The sequence below is a fragment of the Apus apus genome, chromosome Z (assembly GCF_020740795.1).
Source record: "Apus apus isolate bApuApu2 chromosome Z, bApuApu2.pri.cur, whole genome shotgun sequence".
In the NCBI taxonomy this organism is placed as follows: domain Eukaryota; kingdom Metazoa; phylum Chordata; class Aves; order Apodiformes; family Apodidae; genus Apus; species Apus apus.
Window position 1 is genome coordinate 44,087,510 of NC_067312.1, and position 20,905 is coordinate 44,108,414.

Here is a 20,905-nt window from a genome sequence, read left to right on the forward strand (position 1 = left end):
GACCAATCGATTTATGGATGTCCAGATTACTCAACTGATCCCTAACCCAATCCCCATCTACCTGGGCAAACTCCTCCTTTATCTTGACTTCTTCTGGGGCTATATGAATCTGGGGCTCATGGGGAAAGCCTGCAGGAGTAAAGACAGAGGCAACAAAGGCATTCAGCACCTCTGCCTTCTTTATATCCTCTGTCACCAGGGCACCCACCTCATTCAGCAGTGGGCCTATATTGCCTCTGGTATTAGTTTTGTTGGCTATGTATTTGAAAAAGCCCTTTCTATTATCCTTAACCCGACTTGCAAGGTTAAGTTCCAAGGAGGCCTTAGCTTTCCTAGTTGCCTCCCTACATCCTTTGACAACAGTCCTATATTCCTCCCAAGTGACCAGCCCCTCCTTCCATGATCTATAGATTTTCCTCTTCCACTTGAGTTTCCCTGAAAGTGTTCAAGGACAGGTTCAATGGGGCTTTGAGCAACCTAGTCTAGTGGAAGGTGTCTTTGGCTATGGAAAGGGCTTTGGAACTAGATGATCTTTAAGGTCCCTTCCAGCCCAAAACATCCTATGAATAACATTTGCTTAATTTCAAACTTCCTTCTCAAAAATACAGCAGACTGACCTTTTTGTAGCATTATTTAATTTTTTTATGATACCCTGTGTTTTTGTACAAAAGTGTTCCCACAACACAAGCTGTACAAAATCAGCATCTTGTAGTACTCTCAATAATTAAAATAATTTTATCTTGAAAGTGCAACTAACTCCTTAGGTTAGAGGTTGGTTGTAAGCTAAATACCAGCTGATATGACCTGTTTTGAAATACCCTTTCCCCTGCCTCTCTGGCCATTAAATAAGTAGATTAAAATATACTTCTGTTAAACAAGACAGCATCACACTCACTTGTATGTCCAACACAATTTCATTAGATCATAGACTTCTGTTGGACAGACTTCAGGACGTTCCATTCGTTCTCCTCTTTCAATCATCTGTGCAACTTCACCACCTTTCATTCCCTGGAAGGGGGTGACCAGAACAGTCATCTGAGTTGCAAATGATTACAGCACGCATGCTGGTATAAAACAAATAGAGGCCTCGAGTTTATTTTGGGCTATCCTTTGACTAATTTTTTCCAACAGATGGGGTCCTGAGGCCTGCTTTGGCTTGCAATAACCCTTTTTATGCAGGAAAAGGCATTGGTTCAAATTTGCTCTGAATTTTTACAGAAAAAAATTTACCAGATATAACTACTCACCTTATATGGTTTTTGCCCATAGGAGAAAGCTTCCCACATTAAAACTCCAAAGCTCCAGACATCACTCTTGCTAGAAAATTTGTAGAAATTCATGCATTCTGGAGCGTACCACTTGACTGGCCATTTTCCATGACTTTGTGCCTAAAATAAGCAGTAATAAAAAGGAAAAAAAGCAGGCTACAGACAGCAGTAAGTAGTAAGTAGTAAACCACATCAAAATTCATATAAGACAACTTAACTTAGATCTGCATGTTTTTGTACTAAGTACCATAGTATTTCTAATGTAGCTGGTGTTAGAACAGATAGCGGTTTCTTCAAAAGTGTTTAAAAATTGTTCCCAATTGTCCATTTTCAAAATAATCCACTGAAATGGAATCTCTGGTAAAGCAAATCTTAGCTAAGTGACCCAGAGCATTTTTTTAGTGGAATTACATTTCAAGCTTCTCTTTAAAAGTAAGATTTTTCATCTAGGTTCCCCAGAGAAGGTAAGAGTTACATACCCAGTTTCACTGAGTCTCATTATTACCTGAAGCTCATGCTCCTTTTCGAAGCACAATGCCTTGTGGCAAATTGCAGTTCAATTAAATTATACTGTAACACTGTGCTATGACAATGCAAGTGTCAAGCTAGCCCAGCACAGTGCTAGACCTTCTGAAAGGAACCCACTCTATTTTGTGGAGTTGTAAAGGGAATGGGCCTTTGATACCACTTCTCAAACCTCTGACAAGCAGCTCTGGCTAAGCTAGTGGCAGTGATTTAGGATGTTGCTGCCTTTTCTGGCAGCATTTACTATTCTTATAGGAAGGTCATCAGAAGGGAGTATGTGCTTTCCCTCCACTGCAGCATTTCATGGTTTAGTGCATCAGTTTTAAAGAGTGGATGAAAGGGAATAGGCAGAAGGAAGAAAAAAATTGAACTGCAAGAGCAATATTTCATAAAAAAAGATGCAGACATGATTAGAGCCTTTGTATCTTTTACGTTATTAAATATTGCAATTATTTCAGTCCCTTCAGCTGTAAAGAGATCCAATGAGTTTAAAACAATGCTTAACACATTCTGCTTAGATCAAATGTTTGTTTACCAATGGTAAATTGATAAATTTCAAAAACCTCCCCAAATTCACCTCTATTAGTCAACACTATAGAATGTTAGCCTAAATCTTCCTTGGACATGAGGAAAACCAAAAGGGCCCAAAGTTTATATCTGCAACAAAGAAATTTTCCCCCCTTTTTTTAAGGAGGTATCTCATTTAAATATTCTAATAAGTCTACCCAAAGTAAATGAAGGAAATAAGCAAATAAATGAAAGGACTAGCTTTTCAATTCCTACACATCTCCTAATGTTGATCACACATTTTGAAAATCACTGACTTACTATGATGCTATAAACCAATGGATTATATGTATTATTTATAATTTTCAACTTTTAAAAACAGCTGCACTTCAAATGAAAATAACCTTATTAAGCTATGCTACTATACAGCTTTCATGTCTTGTGCAAACCTTACCTTATAATAATTTTCATCAGCACTAAGAGCTTTAGAAAGTCCAAAGTCACTAATTTTGGCATAATGTTGGGTGACTAACAGCACGTTCCTTGCAGCCAGATCCCTATGAACAAAGTTATTCTCCTCCAAGTATTTCATCCCCATGGAAACCTGATGTACCAGCTCTGTTATATTCTTCTCTGTGACATGCCTGAAAATAATAATTGAATTTTTTGAAAGGTCAGGAGTTCATTTTCATGAATTTTCATGGAGTTAAAATATAAATCCTTACTATTAAGTTCCCCACATCATATTAGGAACCTTATCCATTTATGCTTAGCTAAGCTTTAATTAGAACAGGCAGCATAAGAATATCCTAAGCAAGATGATGTGTGATCACGTCAATAAATGAGCAATTGAAGAACATGTGAAAATTCTTCCATTTATTCAAAATGCACTATTTGTCTAGAAATACTTGCCAGTTAGGAGCCATGTACAAGATAATAATGTTTCAGTGAAAAGTAACTACAATAATTAATTATTACATTACCAACATGTCAACTTAAAATTGCCCTTGAAGGAAAAAAAAAAAAAAAGAAGAAGGATTTGTATCTTTTTTCCCTTTTGGATAAATCCTATCAAATGGAATCAAAGCTTACATACCTATTTTTCTGTAAAAATTTGTTCAATGGCCCAAGTTCAGCCATTTCCATTACTAACATCCAGGCTTCAGCTTCACATATGCCAATCATTCGGACAATATATGGGTTATCCAGTTGCTGCATTACATTTGCTTCTTTCAGTAATTCATCCTTTATGGCTGGATCATTACTCTCATTCTTAAGAATTTTTACAGCCACTGGCTTGGCACCCCTGTGAAAAAGAGTCCAGTTCTGGATTAGCTAATGAAAAATCTGTGTGCAAATACACACAATCTTCATGAAGATACTACAAAGTGTGACAAAAGACAGAACTGGCATTCTGAGAGGTAAAAAACCCAACTGTAACAGGAACATCTTTCTATCAATACTCAAAAGATGGCTAAGCAAAATAAAGATAAAGGAAAGAACCTGAGAAAATTATAAATACTAATTAAAATGTCTTAACAAGCCTGAAAACAAATAAAATGGGTAACATTTTCTTGCTCATTCTGGCAAGAACACCACAAAGCTTTTCTGGCAAGAAAAGCCACAAAGGTTTTTCTAAGCACCAAAGTGTTTTGGAGGTGAGGCTAGAGCATGAAGCATTTCAAGGTATGCACCAAAGCAGTGCTCTGAAATCCTGACAAACTAAGCCTACTTGTGCAATCTTCAGCTCATACAACTAAGGGAGAGAGTGACTGCTGAGATACACAGAGCTCAGTTGTGAAACTAGATTAGCAAACACACAAGCTGGGACCACAGCCCTTCAAATCCCAGTTCCACCAGTATAAAAAGGGTTTGTTGCTACTGTGATTACAGGCTAAAAACCAGTCACATTTCTGTCTTCTTGAAAATCAACATTCCAGCTTCATGAAACAGGTATTTATCATATTTATTTTAGGTGAAAATCTCTGTGGTACAGGTAAGCTGTCCGAGGCACTCTTTCTCAAAGTGAGGTTGTGCAGATGGGAACACTCAGTAGCATTAGTGCCCACACAGACAATGGAGGCAGGTCACAGACTTCCCACTGCACTACCCTTGACAGGAGAGAAAAAAGTCATAAGGGACATTTGCCCTCTTCACAGATAAAACTAATGGCTGGGAGGTGACTATGCTGCAGGCAAAGAGGTGTCTGCAAACAGAGGAAAAGAAAATGAGCGTATAGAAAATAAGTGTACGTACAAAGAGAGAAACTGGTGAATGCTAGCCCAAATTACTTAGGTACAGTCTGTCTGCCCAAATGACATGCAAAGATTATGGCTGCTCTGCAAAATAAAGGCCAGAGACTTTAATTATGTTAGAGTCCATGAAAATAAAAGGAAACACTTACTTTTTCATCTTATAGAACCCTTTCTTTACAGTACCAAAGTTGCCAGATCCAAGTTCTCCTTCCTCCAAGGTTAACAATTTCCTGTCAAGAGTGACATTTTTTGGTTTCATTTCATCTGGATCAGCATATGGACTTTCATAGACCTCAGTATCCATGGGTAAGGCCTCTCTCTGATCACCTGCAGTGAAAAAATTAGGTATCACGTGAGATGGTTTTGCTGCCACAGCTAGTACATTCACCCTTTCTATGATCAGCATCATCAGTGCATTCGACTTAGGACATTCTAATGAAAACACATCCAGGCACTTTAGAACACCCCAAGAGAGTGACCTCCACCTGGTGACATGTTCTAACTAAGGAGCATCTGCATAATGTGAAACCAGGAGGTTCCTTATCAGAAGAAGTGTTCAAAGCCAGCCTTCCAATGTAGCACTTTCCATTATTTACCTCAGACAACTCTTCATTCAGAATGCTGCCTTATATGTAGTTCATTCTTAGGCACTCATTTTTGCTTGTGTTGCAAAAGAAAGGCAGAGCACTAACTTGGCACCGTGGATGGAACAGGGCACAATTCTTTTTATGAAGTGCAAGGATGCAGCTTTTAGAGTCAATGAAGTAATAATCTCTCACTGCAGCATGGAGGAAGGGATTTCTGCTACATGACACTTATTACAGATGGTGATATCTGGCAGTTTCAACTACCAGGCTTCAGCTATACCAGTGGCTATATCAATACACAACACGGTGTGAAATACATGCAAGAAAAAAAGTAATATGGGTTGAGGAGAGATCTCTGGAATAAAGAAGGAAATTGTATTAATGACATAAATTACTCTGCCTACCTTTTTCTGCTCCCGTAATACCTCGAATCTTTCTTTGTAGCACATAAGGATTAAAAGGTGCTTCATCAGGTGGGTGACCAATAGCTGGCTGAAACTGTAGCACAAAATAGAGCTCTAGCAATGGACAGGTAAGTGAAATTTTTTATTTTTTTTCCCCCCCCTAAGGATTATTGCATAATGCTTGCAAGAGGCACATAGGCAAGAATCAGAAAGTAAGAAGGAGATTGAACAGTTTATTTCCTTCTGGAAGTTATTGCTTGAGTAAATATGCAGGCCAAATGAAACACAAACTGCTAAAGCATAAAAAGCTATTGCAAAGATTTCAGAGCATTTCATCTGAGAGAATTAACTGGAATGGGTCATGCACAAATCTTATTCTGCAGATACTAAATTTACATGCTCTTTCAAACCTGTAACACAAGTAGTTATAAGGATTTCTCTTTAATCCGATCTTTCAAAGTTCCCTCTTTTCACATCTAAGCTATAGAAAAATTCCTAGCACAAACGAAAACAAAAAATACTTCCCTGCTTCACTTATGGATGCTATAGAGTGACTACACTTGGAACAAAATGTACCCCATTTTGTTGTAAAAAAGAGTAATAATTTAAATAGGCTTGTGTAACGTCACGGACAAACATCATGGACCAGATACCATGCCAGTCTGTCTGCTCTGAGGAGGGAGAAAAATGACCTTATTCTTACTGCACTTGAACATCTCATTCAAATACAATCCCTCTGCCTTTACTTTTTGCCAGAGGAATACTATGGAGCACACAAACGACCCCAGCAGAAACATAGTGTGTTCTGGAGCTCCTAGGCTGAAAGGTAAGTCTGGCACAATAAACTATTGATGAGAGAAATTTCTAATCTGCTCTGTCTTTGAACTGTCAGGAACAGGGAATGACAGAACTTACAGTGGTCTTCCAGTATCTTTAGGGGGCCTGCAGGAAGGAGCGGTACATTTTACCACTGCATTTGGCAATAGGATGAGGGTGAATAAATTCAAGCTGAACAAGGATTGATTTGGTTTGGATATTTGTAAAAAATTCTTCAGTGTGAGGGTGGCAAGACACTGCAACAGGTTGCCCAGGGAAGCTGTGGCTGCCCCCTCCCTGGAAGTGTTCAAGGCGAGATTGCATGGGGCTCTGGCAACCTGATATATGGGAGGTATCCCTGGCCATGGCAGGGGACTTGAAACTAGATGATCTTTAAGGTCCAATCCAACACAAACCATGTATGAATTCTATGAATTCTATGAAACTGCATTTTGTAGGAAAAATGCCTGACATGGGTTGTGCAGACCTTTAAATTGCAATGAAGCAATTTGCCAGTTGGATGAAGCAGAAAAGTTTTCACTACACAGATTTTACAACAAACCCTGAGTAGGAGGCCCACACTCAGTAAGATCATGGCCTAAGATATGAGCATGGTGGCAACACGATGGTAAAGGTAATGTTTCAGAATTGAATTGCTCAGTCTTATGGAACAGTGTTGAAAGGTCATTTGCTGTCAGGGGAAGCCAAAAGAGCCCTGTAATGGTTCTGAGATGTCAGGGCTGCCAATCACAATAACAAAGAAGCAAATTAATGGCATAAACCAAGATTCTCAGTTCTAGTTTTCTTTTTCTAGCCTGTTACACCTTGCCAGGTCTGCAAGCTGAGAACTGTATTTCCAAGACCTGTTTCACATATACACCCTTCACTAACTGAAAACCCCCACTAAGACTGAAACTCAACCCTAAGCCTCACAAGCGATGGGTCAGCAGTTTTACTGTGAGCACTCAGGACAGTCTTTCCCTACACTTTTTCAGGATGTATACGGAAATGCTTATGTTCAGTACAAAAACAGAGCAGATGGAATTATACTTACTGAGACCATGGTAATTTTATTTTATGCATTTCATATATCCCTTATTGCTTATTGCTAGTTATTACGACCCCTTCAGTATCACTATTTTAATAATTGATTATAGTTCCAGTGGATAGTTTCCTGGATGTATTCTTGATCCCTATGTTAATTATATTTTAAAAGGTAGATCATTCTATATTCCAAAGGTAATTGAAATGAATTAACTGTGTGGATAGAAAGCAATAGGGACTGACACTAATACCTGACAAAAACAAGTACAAAGGAAGCAGGTGCAAAACACCATATTGCCCAGATTTTATGGAAGCCTCTTGTTAAAACTTGCTGGCCAAGGGATCCAAAAGTAGAGTGTGAAAAAAAAAAATAGACAAAAATATGGTGACTACCTAAGAAAGAGACTGAGTCTTCAGTAGCAGTTTCCAGACTACAGGAAGGAAGTTCAGAAATACTTAGCAATGATACAATCACAGTTTCAAAGCATACCTTTTGTGTATTTTTCCCTTAAAATAATCTTTCCGATAAACTTCCAAGTGTTCAGAAAACAACATCTAGAAAAGACTGCATTGCTCTGGGACTCATTGCTTTTGAAAGCCTTGATGGGACTATTACTTGTCCTCTTTTCACTGTGTGGAGTACCTCCCCTGTGCACCCAAAATGTGATGGGAGTATCTGAACCCAAACCTTGAAATATTCCACAGCACACTCCTCACTTAAGACACTGAAACTTCTGTATTCACAATTAGGTAAAGTCAGATTGCTGTAGCTGTAGCTCCAAACTAACCACCAAAGCATAGCAGCTCTGTTTTCTTTCTTTCCTCAAAGAGTTGAGTGCTGGACAGAGTTATGCAGTTGCTGTTAATAACAAGTACCAATTCAGCTCACTGAAGGGTCCAAATGTGGTAGATGTTCCTCACTCTTAGGTAAGTAGAAAGATTGTATCACTCTTCCTCACAGTAACCCAAGCTGAGGAAAAATGAGATGTAAGAACTTTGGGAAATGCCTTTGAAAACTAAAAGCTCTTGAAAATATTGTAAGACATGATGTTTTTTTGATGGCAATGTAGCTCTCCAGGCTGAATCATAATGATGGAAATTGCCAACTCCACTGCAACATCTTGTATAGGTCTGACCTATACAGATGGTAAGGTAAGCTTAATCTGATAGTTGCTGAACAGGGAAAAAAAGCTTAAGAAATACTCAGTGTATCCAGCATATTAATAACGGATAGTTCCATAAATCTTAAAAAACTTGGAGGGCAAAAGGTCTTACGTGATTAGTATTGGTTGTACCTTAGAGAGGTAGATAGATATGCCTGATTCTAAGTCTGAAGTATATGCACTGGCAGACGTTGGACTGGCCAAACCAAATTAATGTATACTGTGCTTATACATCTCAACAATTCTTTCCCCAGTGCAGAACAGCTGGCAAAAAAACAGCTGTGGACATGATACAGCTGAATCCTCAAATGGGACCTCTAAAGACATTTCTGCTCTTTGCAATTCAGGAACAAACTAAAATAATCAGAAAGGATTGGATGCTCTTGTTCAGAAACTGCATTAAAAAAAAAAAGGAAGAAGAAGAAAAAAAAAGAGGCCACCACTTCTGTGCTTGTGAATAAAACTGCAGCTGTGAATTGGAAATCCCACAGTGACACCAAATATAACAGTGGGTTCTGTTTCTCAAAAAGCTGCTCATGTTTGAGATAAGTGATAAAGTCTTCCATATCCTCAGTGTTACCTTAGTTAACTAATATATACTTATGGTATTCCCCATTGTCACAGTTGGATTAAACAGCTTAACATTTTTCATTAATACTTCCTGTTGAATTGCAACTTGATGTTTCACAGGCACCTATTCAGCTCATATGAGTAACGTGGGAATTTTGTGCCGCACTAAGAAAACCTCAAACATTTTTCTTTAGCTCTGCCAGTTAGGTATTTGTGGCATGTAGCATCCTGCATGTCTTTGAATAGGATTTTCTAGCAGAAAGGCTGGAATTTTTATGTCTAAGTCAAGCAACGAAACTAGAAATGATGTAGGAGGTATGTATCTCTGCATGTAGAGTGGTCTGGGCAATAGTACAACAAAATGTCCTTTTCATTTAACTGTCACTTAAATCCAGAGTCCTTTCTGCCCTACACTTTAAAACCAGCAAATTTAATTCTGCAGATCTTTTTCTGACAAAGGAAGCTTTGTCTGAATACAGCCAAGGTATAGCGTAGGATATTACTCTTTATAGTCTAAGAAGTACAGAATGGGCAAAATGGCCATGGATTTGCTTATTCAGTAAAAAAGAATACAATTAAAGAGTACACTAGAGAAGCTTGTTAAAAATCACTTACCTTGTGGTATGTACAAGGCAAGCTGTTATTTTATGTTCTCATACTAGAACAGCTGTTGTGAGCCTGTCCTGTTTTCCTATTAACTTACGCCCACTGGAGTTTAATTTTCATTAGTTAAAATTCAAGGTACCCCTAGTTAAGCTAAGCTAAATGTGCCATTATTAGGGACTGGCCATAATAGTGCGGCACTTTTATAGTAGTATAGCCACATCCACAATGAGAGCAAAGCAGGACACAGTTTGCACTGACTCAAAGATATCTTTCCAGTAAAAAGATCACCACTTTCTATGCATGGATAAAGCCTTAGAAGGTAACACCTAAGCAGGATTGATAGCATCTAGTTGATGTAATGAGCCCAAGGCCCACTTACTGTTTGCTTTTAAACATGAATGAAGTTTCTCTAACTACTCTAAGCCTGATTTTATGGTCAATATTACAAATTTATAGTAAAGAACATACTTACAAAGGCAATCAGTACAATAACTGTAATTTATTTTCAGGTTAATAATTCTGATTTGCAAAACAAAAATGTATATACAGGACTATAAAGTCGTCCTATTTTGCTAAATAAAACTTCATAGTAAAATACTGCACGACAAAGCCAAATCCTAAATGAGCTTTGGCTAAGGCATCTTAGTAACCACTAGGTGGCACGTGTTCACTTAAATTGTCTAAATTGCCAGTTTTGCATTAGCGACTAAAACCGCTTTAAAGTTTTTTACTTGAGTGCTAATATTACATACAAATAACACATCTGTGAAATAAAAAAAGAAACAACAAACCTTACACTATCCAAGACTGAATAAATATAGGAGTGTAAATTTTTAATTTTACTGTCTTAAAGTTTTTGAAAAAAGAGAGGTAACTGCCTAATTAACCAAGTCTTAAGTAAATCCTGCATATTAGGGTTATGGAAGTGTTCAGAACAGGACTTAACTTTAGAGTCTAAAACTTGGCGGTATGATTAATTTGTGAATTAGTTAAGTACACACAAATGGTAAACAAATCACAGTCTGAAATTGTTTTCTTAAACTATTGCCCTTTGTCTGACAGTAGGCTTCAGTCTGTGCTCAGTGTATGTTCCTTGGAAAGCAGGAATGAGGTATTTGCAAAAAGCAGCCAGAAATAAGCACAGTTTTCCAAGGTGAACAGACAGCAGAGTGAACAAAGCCATTTCTAGAGAATTCATATCCCACACTTTTCTGAGCAAAACCAAATAGTTCTATTGTCTAATGTGTCCTAGTAAGGCATTCCTTTTCAGTTGGCTTTAGAACATGTCCTGACACTGTATGTATTTGTACAAGATGACAGCACACTAAAAATTAGTTATAGGTCCTGTAAGGGTATGCAGAGCACAATAGCTATTGGTACTTCAGTATAACAGTGAACTGAAGTTATAAAAAAAGTAAAATTGTTATGTTTCCAGGTTATCAAATACAATGTATGTCATTTCACTCTGAACAGCAGCATACCACTAGCACTTTTTATGCCTGCTCATTTTTGTTGAACAGCAACTGGAAGTAAATAAATAAAGTAATAAAGAGACAAACAAACAAAAATATAAACTCATGGGTGGAACAGGGGTACACATGTTATTTTCAGCATGCAAAGCTCATAACCACATGCTTCACAATTACATCAAATACTAGGCAGCATAAATTTCTAGCCATGCAGCAGCATTTTCATTAATACAGGGCTGAGTTCCCTCCCTTTGACACCATAACATCTTACAACCTTTCCCATTCTGCTTGGTCTTGTGACATATTACACTCACTCAAATGTAATTAACATCAATGCATAACAAGATTTGTGCACACAGTTCCTGTAAGTATACATTTAGTGGTCATTATTAACAAATTGTTCCTTAAATGTACTCACTAATTGCACTGTGTAACCCAGCCAATTTTCTGATTAGGAATGACAGTTCAAAGTAGATATAACATTTTGTTTTGCTATAAGTAACCGCTTTTTGAAAAAAACATTTTATCTGCAGAAACGTAGAGATCTCTGCTAATATTTCGAGATGTGTGAAAATTCTTAATAACAGTCCCTTCTAAAAGACTTCATCAAAACCATTGCTTTAGTTATAAAATCAAGGCGATAATTACGCAGACAATTAGGAAGAAGTAGAAAGCTTACAAAATCTTTACAATCTGATTGTTAGGAGCCAAGACACATACTTAGTATCAGCAAGCCAAAAGAGAGGAAAATAAGTGAACAGTCAAGTGCAAGCCCTTTTAATTCAGTCAAAAACCTAAAAAGACTATACGAGGCACCTTTTTGCTGCCAGCCTTCGGAAAGGTGTATGATTTGAGTCTTGAGATAATTCCACCTCCTGCCCAACTCTGGAAACCACAATGTCAAAGAGGAACATTAAATATGTCAGGAAAACAGCTAAAGGTATTTTACAAAACAGATGTACCATACAAGAACAAAACACTCCCAGCCTTTCCCTTGTGTGTGCCTCCAAGTACATATATTATGCACCAAAAGTAATATAGGAGATCTTTCAACTATATTACTCCCAAACCATCTTGAATCTGTAGATACACCTTGAAGTAGTTTTGAAATTGAAGCACATTGTCCTTTCCCCAGATCTTTTGCATAATGTGTCCTGCCTGTTACTGAGCTTTAGCCACCCCCAACATATTCAGGAATGTAAATCAGTTGATAACTTTAGTGTCCTGAAGTATGACCAAAGTATCAAGCAGGATTTGAAGCACACCTTGGTCTTACAACAAACAATGTGGTTATTGAAGCAAAAAGCACACAAACAAAAATGAACAGGCTTTAGACATCATATGTACACTTACATTCTGTATAAAGACACTTTTAAAATAGATGCAAGTATGTTTACTTACTACAGTACATTAATTTAACTAAAAGTGACTAATTAATCTTTCTAGGGGGTCACTGAAAGACCACTTGTGTTTAATTAAAACTGTGGTGCAATATTTACTGACCAAGCATTCAGGCTGATGCTGAAGTTAAAGCAATAATCTTAACCACATTCTTGGCCCCTTTGAACAGCCTTCAAACTAACTTGTACTTCAATGTTCTGAACTTTTAAGTAATCCAGTTGGTCTTCTGAAAAGGCAGCTTTTCTAATGGCTAGGATTGGTATTTTTCTTAGCTCTTTTTTTTTTTTTTAAAGTTTGATTTCACATAAAAAGGTATTTTTAAGATTTCACATAAAAAAAGTATAGCCATGCAGTCCCTCATCCTGCTGGAAGAACAGAAAAGTTTTTAATACTTGAGTCTTCATAGCTGTGATACATAAAAATTCAGATACTGTATATTGAAAAAGCTTACTGAATCTGCTATTTTATTCTATGTCACAAAATTATCTTACATATTTGAAAGAAATGAAGCCTACATTTCTCAGCTACAGTTCTGCAACAGATAAGTTCTCTAAGACCTTAAAAGTTCTCTTCTCCATATGGTGAGCATGGTTTACTATACTTTTCTGACAAGAGTAGCTCCCAGTACTTGATAAGCAGCCACCTGTAGTGCCTTGATGGTAACACTGCTCAACTCAAAGGTTTGTATTGGACATACATATGCATACCAAGAGGAATGCTTAATCAGGGACAGCAACAGTTGTCTGAAGTTACACTGTTCTCATAAGGTTTAGGTTTTATTATCACTATCTGATTAAGTGTGGCTAAATACAGTACTGAAAAGTTCAAGGGGATAATTTGGGAAGTGGCCAGAAGCTGGAAGCTTCACTGTAAAGTCCACAACTGATTTTAGGCTCATATCAAAAGCTCCTCTGCATGTTTAAATACATGTTGAGATGATTTGCAGGGAGAAAAAAGTAATTTATAAAGTCAAGGGGGATCATAATCACCTTAAATCTAGTTATGGAGCCTCTGGTGAAAGGCAAGAAAAGTTCTAGCGCATGTATGTGCAGAGAGAAGTAACAAATAAGCTTCCATATTCTGCATGGAGACATTAACTCCAAAGCAGACTTCTCAGCAAAAAGTCCATCCTTTCGCAGGTGATGTATATTAGTATCACTAAAAAGGAGATGTCCAAATGACAGAAAAAGGGTCAAGAAAAACAAGAAAGAGTAACATTTTATTCCTCTTTAAGTTTGTTCTTGGAGCATTAGCAAATACTACACAAATCTCTCCCCTGATGTCATAAATTCTACCCCAAGCCCTTACACTCCAGCAGTTTGCAGCTATATTAGTTGGCCAGTCTGCCTTGCGTATCAGCCAGCACATCTTTCTACAGTGGCCATGCACTCTCTTAGCTTCCAAGCAACTTGAGACTTAGGCATGCTCTCCACTAAGGCTTCACAATCTTACCAATATGTTTCAGACATCAATTTATATAAAAATAAAAAAAATATTGAAAAAACTTTCAAGATGTAAAGAACAGTATTAGTTTACCCTTCAGAATAGGCCATTCCTCTCCTTTCTTCACATGTTCATCATGCTCTCTCCCTATACTATCTTTTGCTTCTTTAATGTAATAAATATTTTTTCACAAATCACAATCATTCCTGTTGCCTTGCTCTGTATTATCTCTGGTCAGACAACATTCTTCAGTGAAGTGCCAAAAAATGGTGAAAGTATTCCAGATGTGACCTCATCACTTCTGAACAAGCTGGAAACACTCCTGATGTTTCCCTTTTGTCTACCAGCACGATGGTTGTTGGTCCTTGTTCCTGTTCTGATCCATTATAGGAATCATGTCCTCTGAAAAACGGTTACTGCTTCCTGTCCTGGGTTCTACAGCTGACTATTGGAAGTAATATCTTGCACTAGTTTCTACTGAACTTTACTGTTTTTTTTTCCCAGGAAACTTCTCCATCACAATTATTTTGAGTCCGAATTCAAACATCCACATATTCTGGCAATTCATTTTGTAAGAGAAAAAAGATGCAGTACTCCAGAAATGTCAGAAACTCTTAAGCTTAAATCTTAATTATGATGGAGTACATAATGTAGAAAAAGCTCACACATCCTCTACATAAGACTTCGTTACTGTATGTGTTCTTTTCAAGATTTTTTTTTTTTTTGCAAGCTGAATACATTGTACTTTGGGATCTATGTATAAAAATAGCTATGTCAGTGGTCTTTAGTGAGTTACTGCTTTTGTGCAAAAATGTTAATGTACAATAACCTGGCAATACTAACTGAAGTCTTTGAGATACATACATAAATAGTAATATTAACATAAAAAAATCCACTTTCTATTTTTACGTTTACACTCAAGGAAAGTAACTTAGCAGGCTGACTTTATAAAACTCCTAAAAAAAAAAAATTCAGATTTCAGTTTATAAAAGTTCAGAACATGAAACAGATTGGAGCTGTAAACAATATTTTAGGAGAATATTTGCAAAATATGCGTTTAATACATCTCATTCACATATTTGTCCTTTTACTTCCATCCTTAAGTATCTTTTCTATTGATCAATCCTGAAAACATTAATGGCTGTACGTAAAAAGTGCAAGTGACCATGTATAGCTAAGTCAACTACTTGCTAGAGAAGTACTCACTCAGGAGTGGAATTAATCTCACCTACCTATGGCTACCTAAAATCAAAGCACAGACTCTTGACTAATGGTCTAGGCCCCTTCTGAATGAAAGACATAGGTACATACTGGTGGAAAGTCATTCCACCACTTCCAGGCTGAAGTGACATGTGAACAGGTATATATGTCTCTCTTGCTTCAAAATTCCTCAAAAGTGAGCCTTTGTGATTTGTTCAATGACTGGCTCTTCATTTGAGTTCATTAATGTTAGGTAATCATACTGTGTTAGTATAACCAAGTCTTTCACCTGTACAGCATTGTGAACAACTGGAGGGGTATTACTGCAATGCATTAATGAAAAGAGAAAAGGCTGGCCCATTTACTTTCAGAGCACGCTTCTAAACATCAGTCAACTTAGTCAGATTGACTTTTTTTTTGTGACTACTTTTTTTATAAGTTAAACACCTAAGGTAAGATTTATTAAATTTACTTTCATTTACACTTGCACTGTAAATTTTTCCATGGATAATCTAAAACCTATGTAGTACTCCCACATTGAATGTGCTTGATTCATCGCTATAATTCTCCACATATGAGATGATACACACATGGAGCCATGTGTTTAAACTTCAAAGACATCCTTGTAAAAGGGATAAATACAAACTTGAAGAACACCTTTTTAAAAAAAAAGAAAGGTTGCATAAATTGCATCTAATTTTCAGAACATGGTGGTATGAGTATGGTTACTTAAGGGCCCATGGGAACTCAGCAGTACTAAAATAAATGTAATTGCTTACTTGAACAAAAATTTTTTTTTCAGTAATATGGGACTTCATCAAGATAATGACCTAGATGATTAGACTCTCCAGGGAGTGGTTAAACAACTAAATTAAACTCCTTATTTCAGATGATATCAACTACAGCTGAATGAGATGGTGTTATGTATCACACCTCAGGTGACTCTAAGAACTTAGTCAGTTATAATCACAGGTGGGCTTGCTCACTCTTCATGGAGTTTATGGAAGAAATTCCCCCAACGCAGAGGCACAAGGAACCAAACCCTTGTGCAAAGTATGATGTTAACTGCACAAAGCAAATATAAAAATAAACTGAACCTTCATTTCTGCTTCAGTCAACAGATTCTCAAAATGGACAATGTAAAAAAGGCAGTGTCTCTTCTCCTAGTGCTGGTATAGCCACTATAGAACACAACTATCAATGGGGCATTTTGCATATGAAAAAATACTAATTTTCACATATGTATAAAAGTTCACAACATTGTATTATTAATAACTCATGCAAAACTCATGAAAGCAATAACCATTCTAGCCCAAGTTAAGCTTATTTCTTACAACTTCCTGCTTATATCCCTAGAAAAACAATTTTACTGCTGCAATAATACCCAAGCATTAGGATTTGTAGAAAAGTATGTGACTTTAAGCCTTCTCAAATGAGTACTACCACTCATATCACCACTTACCCTTACCTTAGAAGGAGTTCCAGGAAGAGAAGGATGAGTGTTAAAAACAATATTATCTGTAAAAGAATCAAATGTAGAAAGATATTGGGGAAGGTGAGATATGTACTGTAAGAATACAGAATTTTACACAGGGGACCACGTTTCTAGTTTTTAAATCACATTACAGTGTTTCTCTTGGTCCATTTTCTTTGCTTTTGTCTCTAATATGCAACAGGCTCTAGTACTTGCTACCACTGAGACAAAAGCATGTGCAGTGCCTAAATGATTCAAAGGAACAGAAAAAGTATGGGCTCATCCTCTCACCATGGTACTACTATTCAGTCAGAATGACAGAAGAAAGCCTTAGAGAGTGAACATCACTTCCAGAACAGCACAAGCTATACAAAGATCAAGCAGAAGCATCTTTTTCCCACAGCAGTCAGGGCAAGAGGGAGGACAAAGTCCCATCAGTATTTAACATGATATTAAACAAGAAACAGGCCAAAGAGCGTACTGGACCTCTGTTCCTCCATTGACTTAATCCTCTCCTTCTTTCCTCCCTTTCTTCTTCTTCTCTGCCCTTCCCCTCCTCGCTCCCATCTCCCCCCCACCCCACCCCCACTTCTCCCTTGCCTCCTGGGAATAACTCACCATTTTCTGAGCCAAGTTGTGGACAGGGAACCGTAAGAACTCTTAATAATCCATCTGGTTTGTATGAATAATGCTCAACTAACTACCAGAATGAGAGGGGGTAAAGAAAAAACACAAAAGAGGGAGGAGAGAAGAAGATATGAAAAGTAGGTATAATTAATAATAATTATAGTGAATAAAATAATAATAATGAAAAGGAGGTATAATTAAATATATTGTTCCTTTAAAGTTTTATGCATATGTAAAATAATTGGCATATATTATAGCTAATTAACTGGGCATACAGAAGATCTTTATTCTTACCTCTCCGTATTTCTTTTTAGCTGGAGAGCATATTTCTGAAGTAACATTGTGGATGAAACTGGAACCTGACCCAGGAACTTGACTTGTAAGACACAGCATTCCATGCCCAGTTTTGCTACTAGACAGTTTTGTAACTCTGAGCAAGTAGCTTCTTCTTATATCATGAAATCACACCCTCTCTTTTTTTATTTTTATTTGTTTTTACCCAAGATGATGTGGTTGCGCAGACTCCCTGCTCACTGAGTCGAGTTGCAATATCAACTCCAGCCACCATTGTTCTTGCTTTAGTCAAAAGGGTGGTGGGCCCAGTACTGTCCTTGTTTCATTAGCATTGGGCTGGGATAATCTTTCACTTTCTGACCTTGCCTACTGGACCTGTGAGTTGAAACAATAGGATACCTTCTTGTCCTAATGCAAATACAGGGATTTGGGAGATCAGGCACTCCCTAACTGTACCTGGAACTGTGTTGCCAGAGAAATGCACCTGAAACTCTTCCTGCCCAGGTCACAAGCCCACTCTGAAAGTTGCCCTGACTCAAATTGTGGCCACAAAGGAAAAATACTGACCAAAGTCAGTCTCCTTGAGACCCTATAAATACTGGTCCTGAGAGGGAGGCCCTTCTGAGCTCTTCAGGATGGCAACAAGCTGCTACCCCATCTCTCACAAAGGAAACTGGTCTATCCAATGGGAAAAGGTAAGTAGTCTGCTAATTCTCATACATGTGGTGAATAGATCACATTATATTAATAATATATTAAAATCTTCAACTGAAGCTCTGCATTTGATGATAAGAAATTGTTGATTACTGATTGCAAATTGCTAGAAAATCACACAATCTGATTTAATGGTTTGTTACGTCACTCAACCTCAAGTAAATTCTACTTCAAATCACACAGGAACCATAACAATGTATTAAAGCACTACACTGAAATCCTCACACATAAACCATTTAGTTGTAAGAGCAAGTCTGGGACTAGGAGTGAATCTACCTGCACCTCGGCTCCTCTTTGAGAAGCCATTTAGAAAGCAAGCGGCTTTCTGTGAACCTCATGACTCAACAGAAGGCTTTCTTTGCCTCTTTATTAGACATAAACCATTGATCAAGTCTGGGACTAAGTCTGGAGCCAGCTGAACCTAGACTCCCCTTTGAGAAGGTGTTTAGGAAGCAAGGGGGCCCATTTCAGACCTCATGACTCAAAAGGAAGGCCTTCCTCATTCTTTTCCCTGACCCCTGAGCAAATCACTCCAACTTGATCCTGAGTCAATCTCAATCCCTGTCTATATCATTTCCTTTGATCTAATTGTAAGTAATTTCAATCAAATTCCAAGCCCTACACATCTGTCCCACATAGTATGTAAGAGTGAACCTTACCATTGAACTTGTCTATTAAAATTGCCTGTTCAAAATATCTTTGCCAGTTATTGTTTAAGCAACCTTATGACTTTCCACACCCGTCCATGACAGGCGATTATATCTACAGCACAGGAATTATCCTAATACGCAATGCTTTCTTTGGACCTCAAAATTTAAAAGGGATAGTTGTGGCCATTTGTGTTCCTAGATTGTCCTCTCTACGCCATTTTACTACAGACTTATTACTGCTATTTTGGCTTTGGTGCATTTGGGTATAAAGTGCAAGGTCTGTGAGTGAGAGAGTTGCAGACATATTAAAAAAACTTTTGAGCCACCATAGCTGATTTTAAATCTCCAGTAACTCCAGGAAAGAAATATGCAGAACATTTACAGGAAAGGCTAATAATTAACATATGCAAGACATATTTTACATTTGTGACACTTTACTTGTTTTAATAGAATTTTAAGCAAGAAGACATGAGAGATTCCTTCAGGGGTTTAAATTCCCTTCGTGTTTTCAGTTTAAACAGTCATCTCTCTGGTATTTAGTTTCAGTACTGACTATGGTGTAGTTAACTACACATTTCTTAATTACTTAATCCTTACCAGGGTTCAGACATGTTGGTAACCCTCAGCAAACTATGCTTTTTCAGCCTTGAAGGTAGAGAATCTCAAAGCTAAATAATACAGTATGTGTACAGTATCATAAACCATGTCCTTTATGTTCCCCAGGATTTTCTTTTATTGCTGTCATAAAAGGTGTTAGCAAAAGACTATACCTAGCATATCTATTATTAAATATGGTAACCTGGAAATGCAAATGGTCTTCCATTCCAGAGAATCTTTAGTTAACTGAATAATAATTATAGCAATTCTGAGGTTGGCCAAGCTGCAACATCACATTTAAAAATCATTAAACTCTCTACACTTACATAGATGTCTACATTAACATATGTTCTCTTTATGTACAGAAGCCACATAAAGTTGGAAATGTGACAAATAACCTGCCAAAACATGTTACTGTTTAGCTAAAGACCGTTGTTACATAGTGAAGTAAAACAATTTGCCTTAGTTGTTGTATAGAAAACACAATGAGTTACCGAAGTGATTAAAATCTAACGGACCTGCCAGAGGGTATCAAATCTTTTTCCATCCGGTATGGAGAGTTTTCCTGTCTTATCTCTGTCAATACGGTAATGCAGTACTTTTCCATCATTCAGCAGACACAGGGCATAGGAACCATTGCTGTCCCTCTCTCTGATACTGTAGGAAGAGGAGAGATTCAGAGGGTTACACTTTACTAGGAATGAGCACCTGGGTTAAAATTCTTTCTTAAATCACCATCGCCTTTCAGCTTTTGAATTAGAAACAAAGCAAACTCAGCACTGCAACTTCTGAAGATGTTTTGTTAAGCCTTTCATCTATTTCTTAGTGTCATTTGTTTTCGGGTAAAATTCCCTAAAGTTTGGTGGGGTTTTTTTGTTTTGTTTTTTTTCACCCCAAAAAGGAACAGATGACAACTGAAAATCCACCATGTGGAGTTCTTTGCTAGCCAGCTACAGAGCACCATCCAGTGCACAAAGAGCTCCTTGAGCAAGGAAGCATTTGAAGTCTTGTACACTGTAGGTCTACAGAGCCCATGGAAGTCTGAAGCCAGGATCCAATACATTAAATCAGCTATACTTCAATCTCCTCTACAGCTGACTGAAAATTAAAAATAACAGATAAGTGCTTCCATTAGAGCAAGATTTATCTCTTGTATCTTCTATTTTGAAATAGAGATGACAGTAAGGGTGCAAGATAAAATACTAAAATAATATAATATGAAATACAAATAAAGTGAAAATCTTTGTTCACTGAAACATCTTGTTTGGCTGGGAATTTGAAGGACATCATA

The 20,905-nt window shown here is 37.4% G+C and overlaps 1 protein-coding gene across 1 annotated transcript in view; it reads right to left on the bottom strand.

Annotated features, from left to right (window-relative positions):
* The window catches only part of SYK (spleen associated tyrosine kinase), a 52,742-nt gene that overhangs the window by 6,294 nt on the left and 25,543 nt on the right, over positions 1-20,905 (bottom strand). The window contains exons 4-13 of the mRNA XM_051642581.1: positions 20,133-20,271; positions 17,351-17,432; positions 16,727-16,776; positions 12,031-12,099; positions 5,547-5,640; positions 4,705-4,882; positions 3,397-3,606; positions 2,755-2,944; positions 1,248-1,388; positions 896-1,008 (exon numbers count right to left, since the gene is read on the bottom strand). Coding sequence (XP_051498541.1) covers positions 896-1,008; positions 1,248-1,388; positions 2,755-2,944; positions 3,397-3,606; positions 4,705-4,882; positions 5,547-5,640; positions 12,031-12,099; positions 16,727-16,776; positions 17,351-17,432; positions 20,133-20,271 — 1,266 coding nt within the window. The remainder of the gene's footprint in view (positions 1-895; positions 1,009-1,247; positions 1,389-2,754; positions 2,945-3,396; positions 3,607-4,704; positions 4,883-5,546; positions 5,641-12,030; positions 12,100-16,726; positions 16,777-17,350; positions 17,433-20,132; positions 20,272-20,905) is intronic.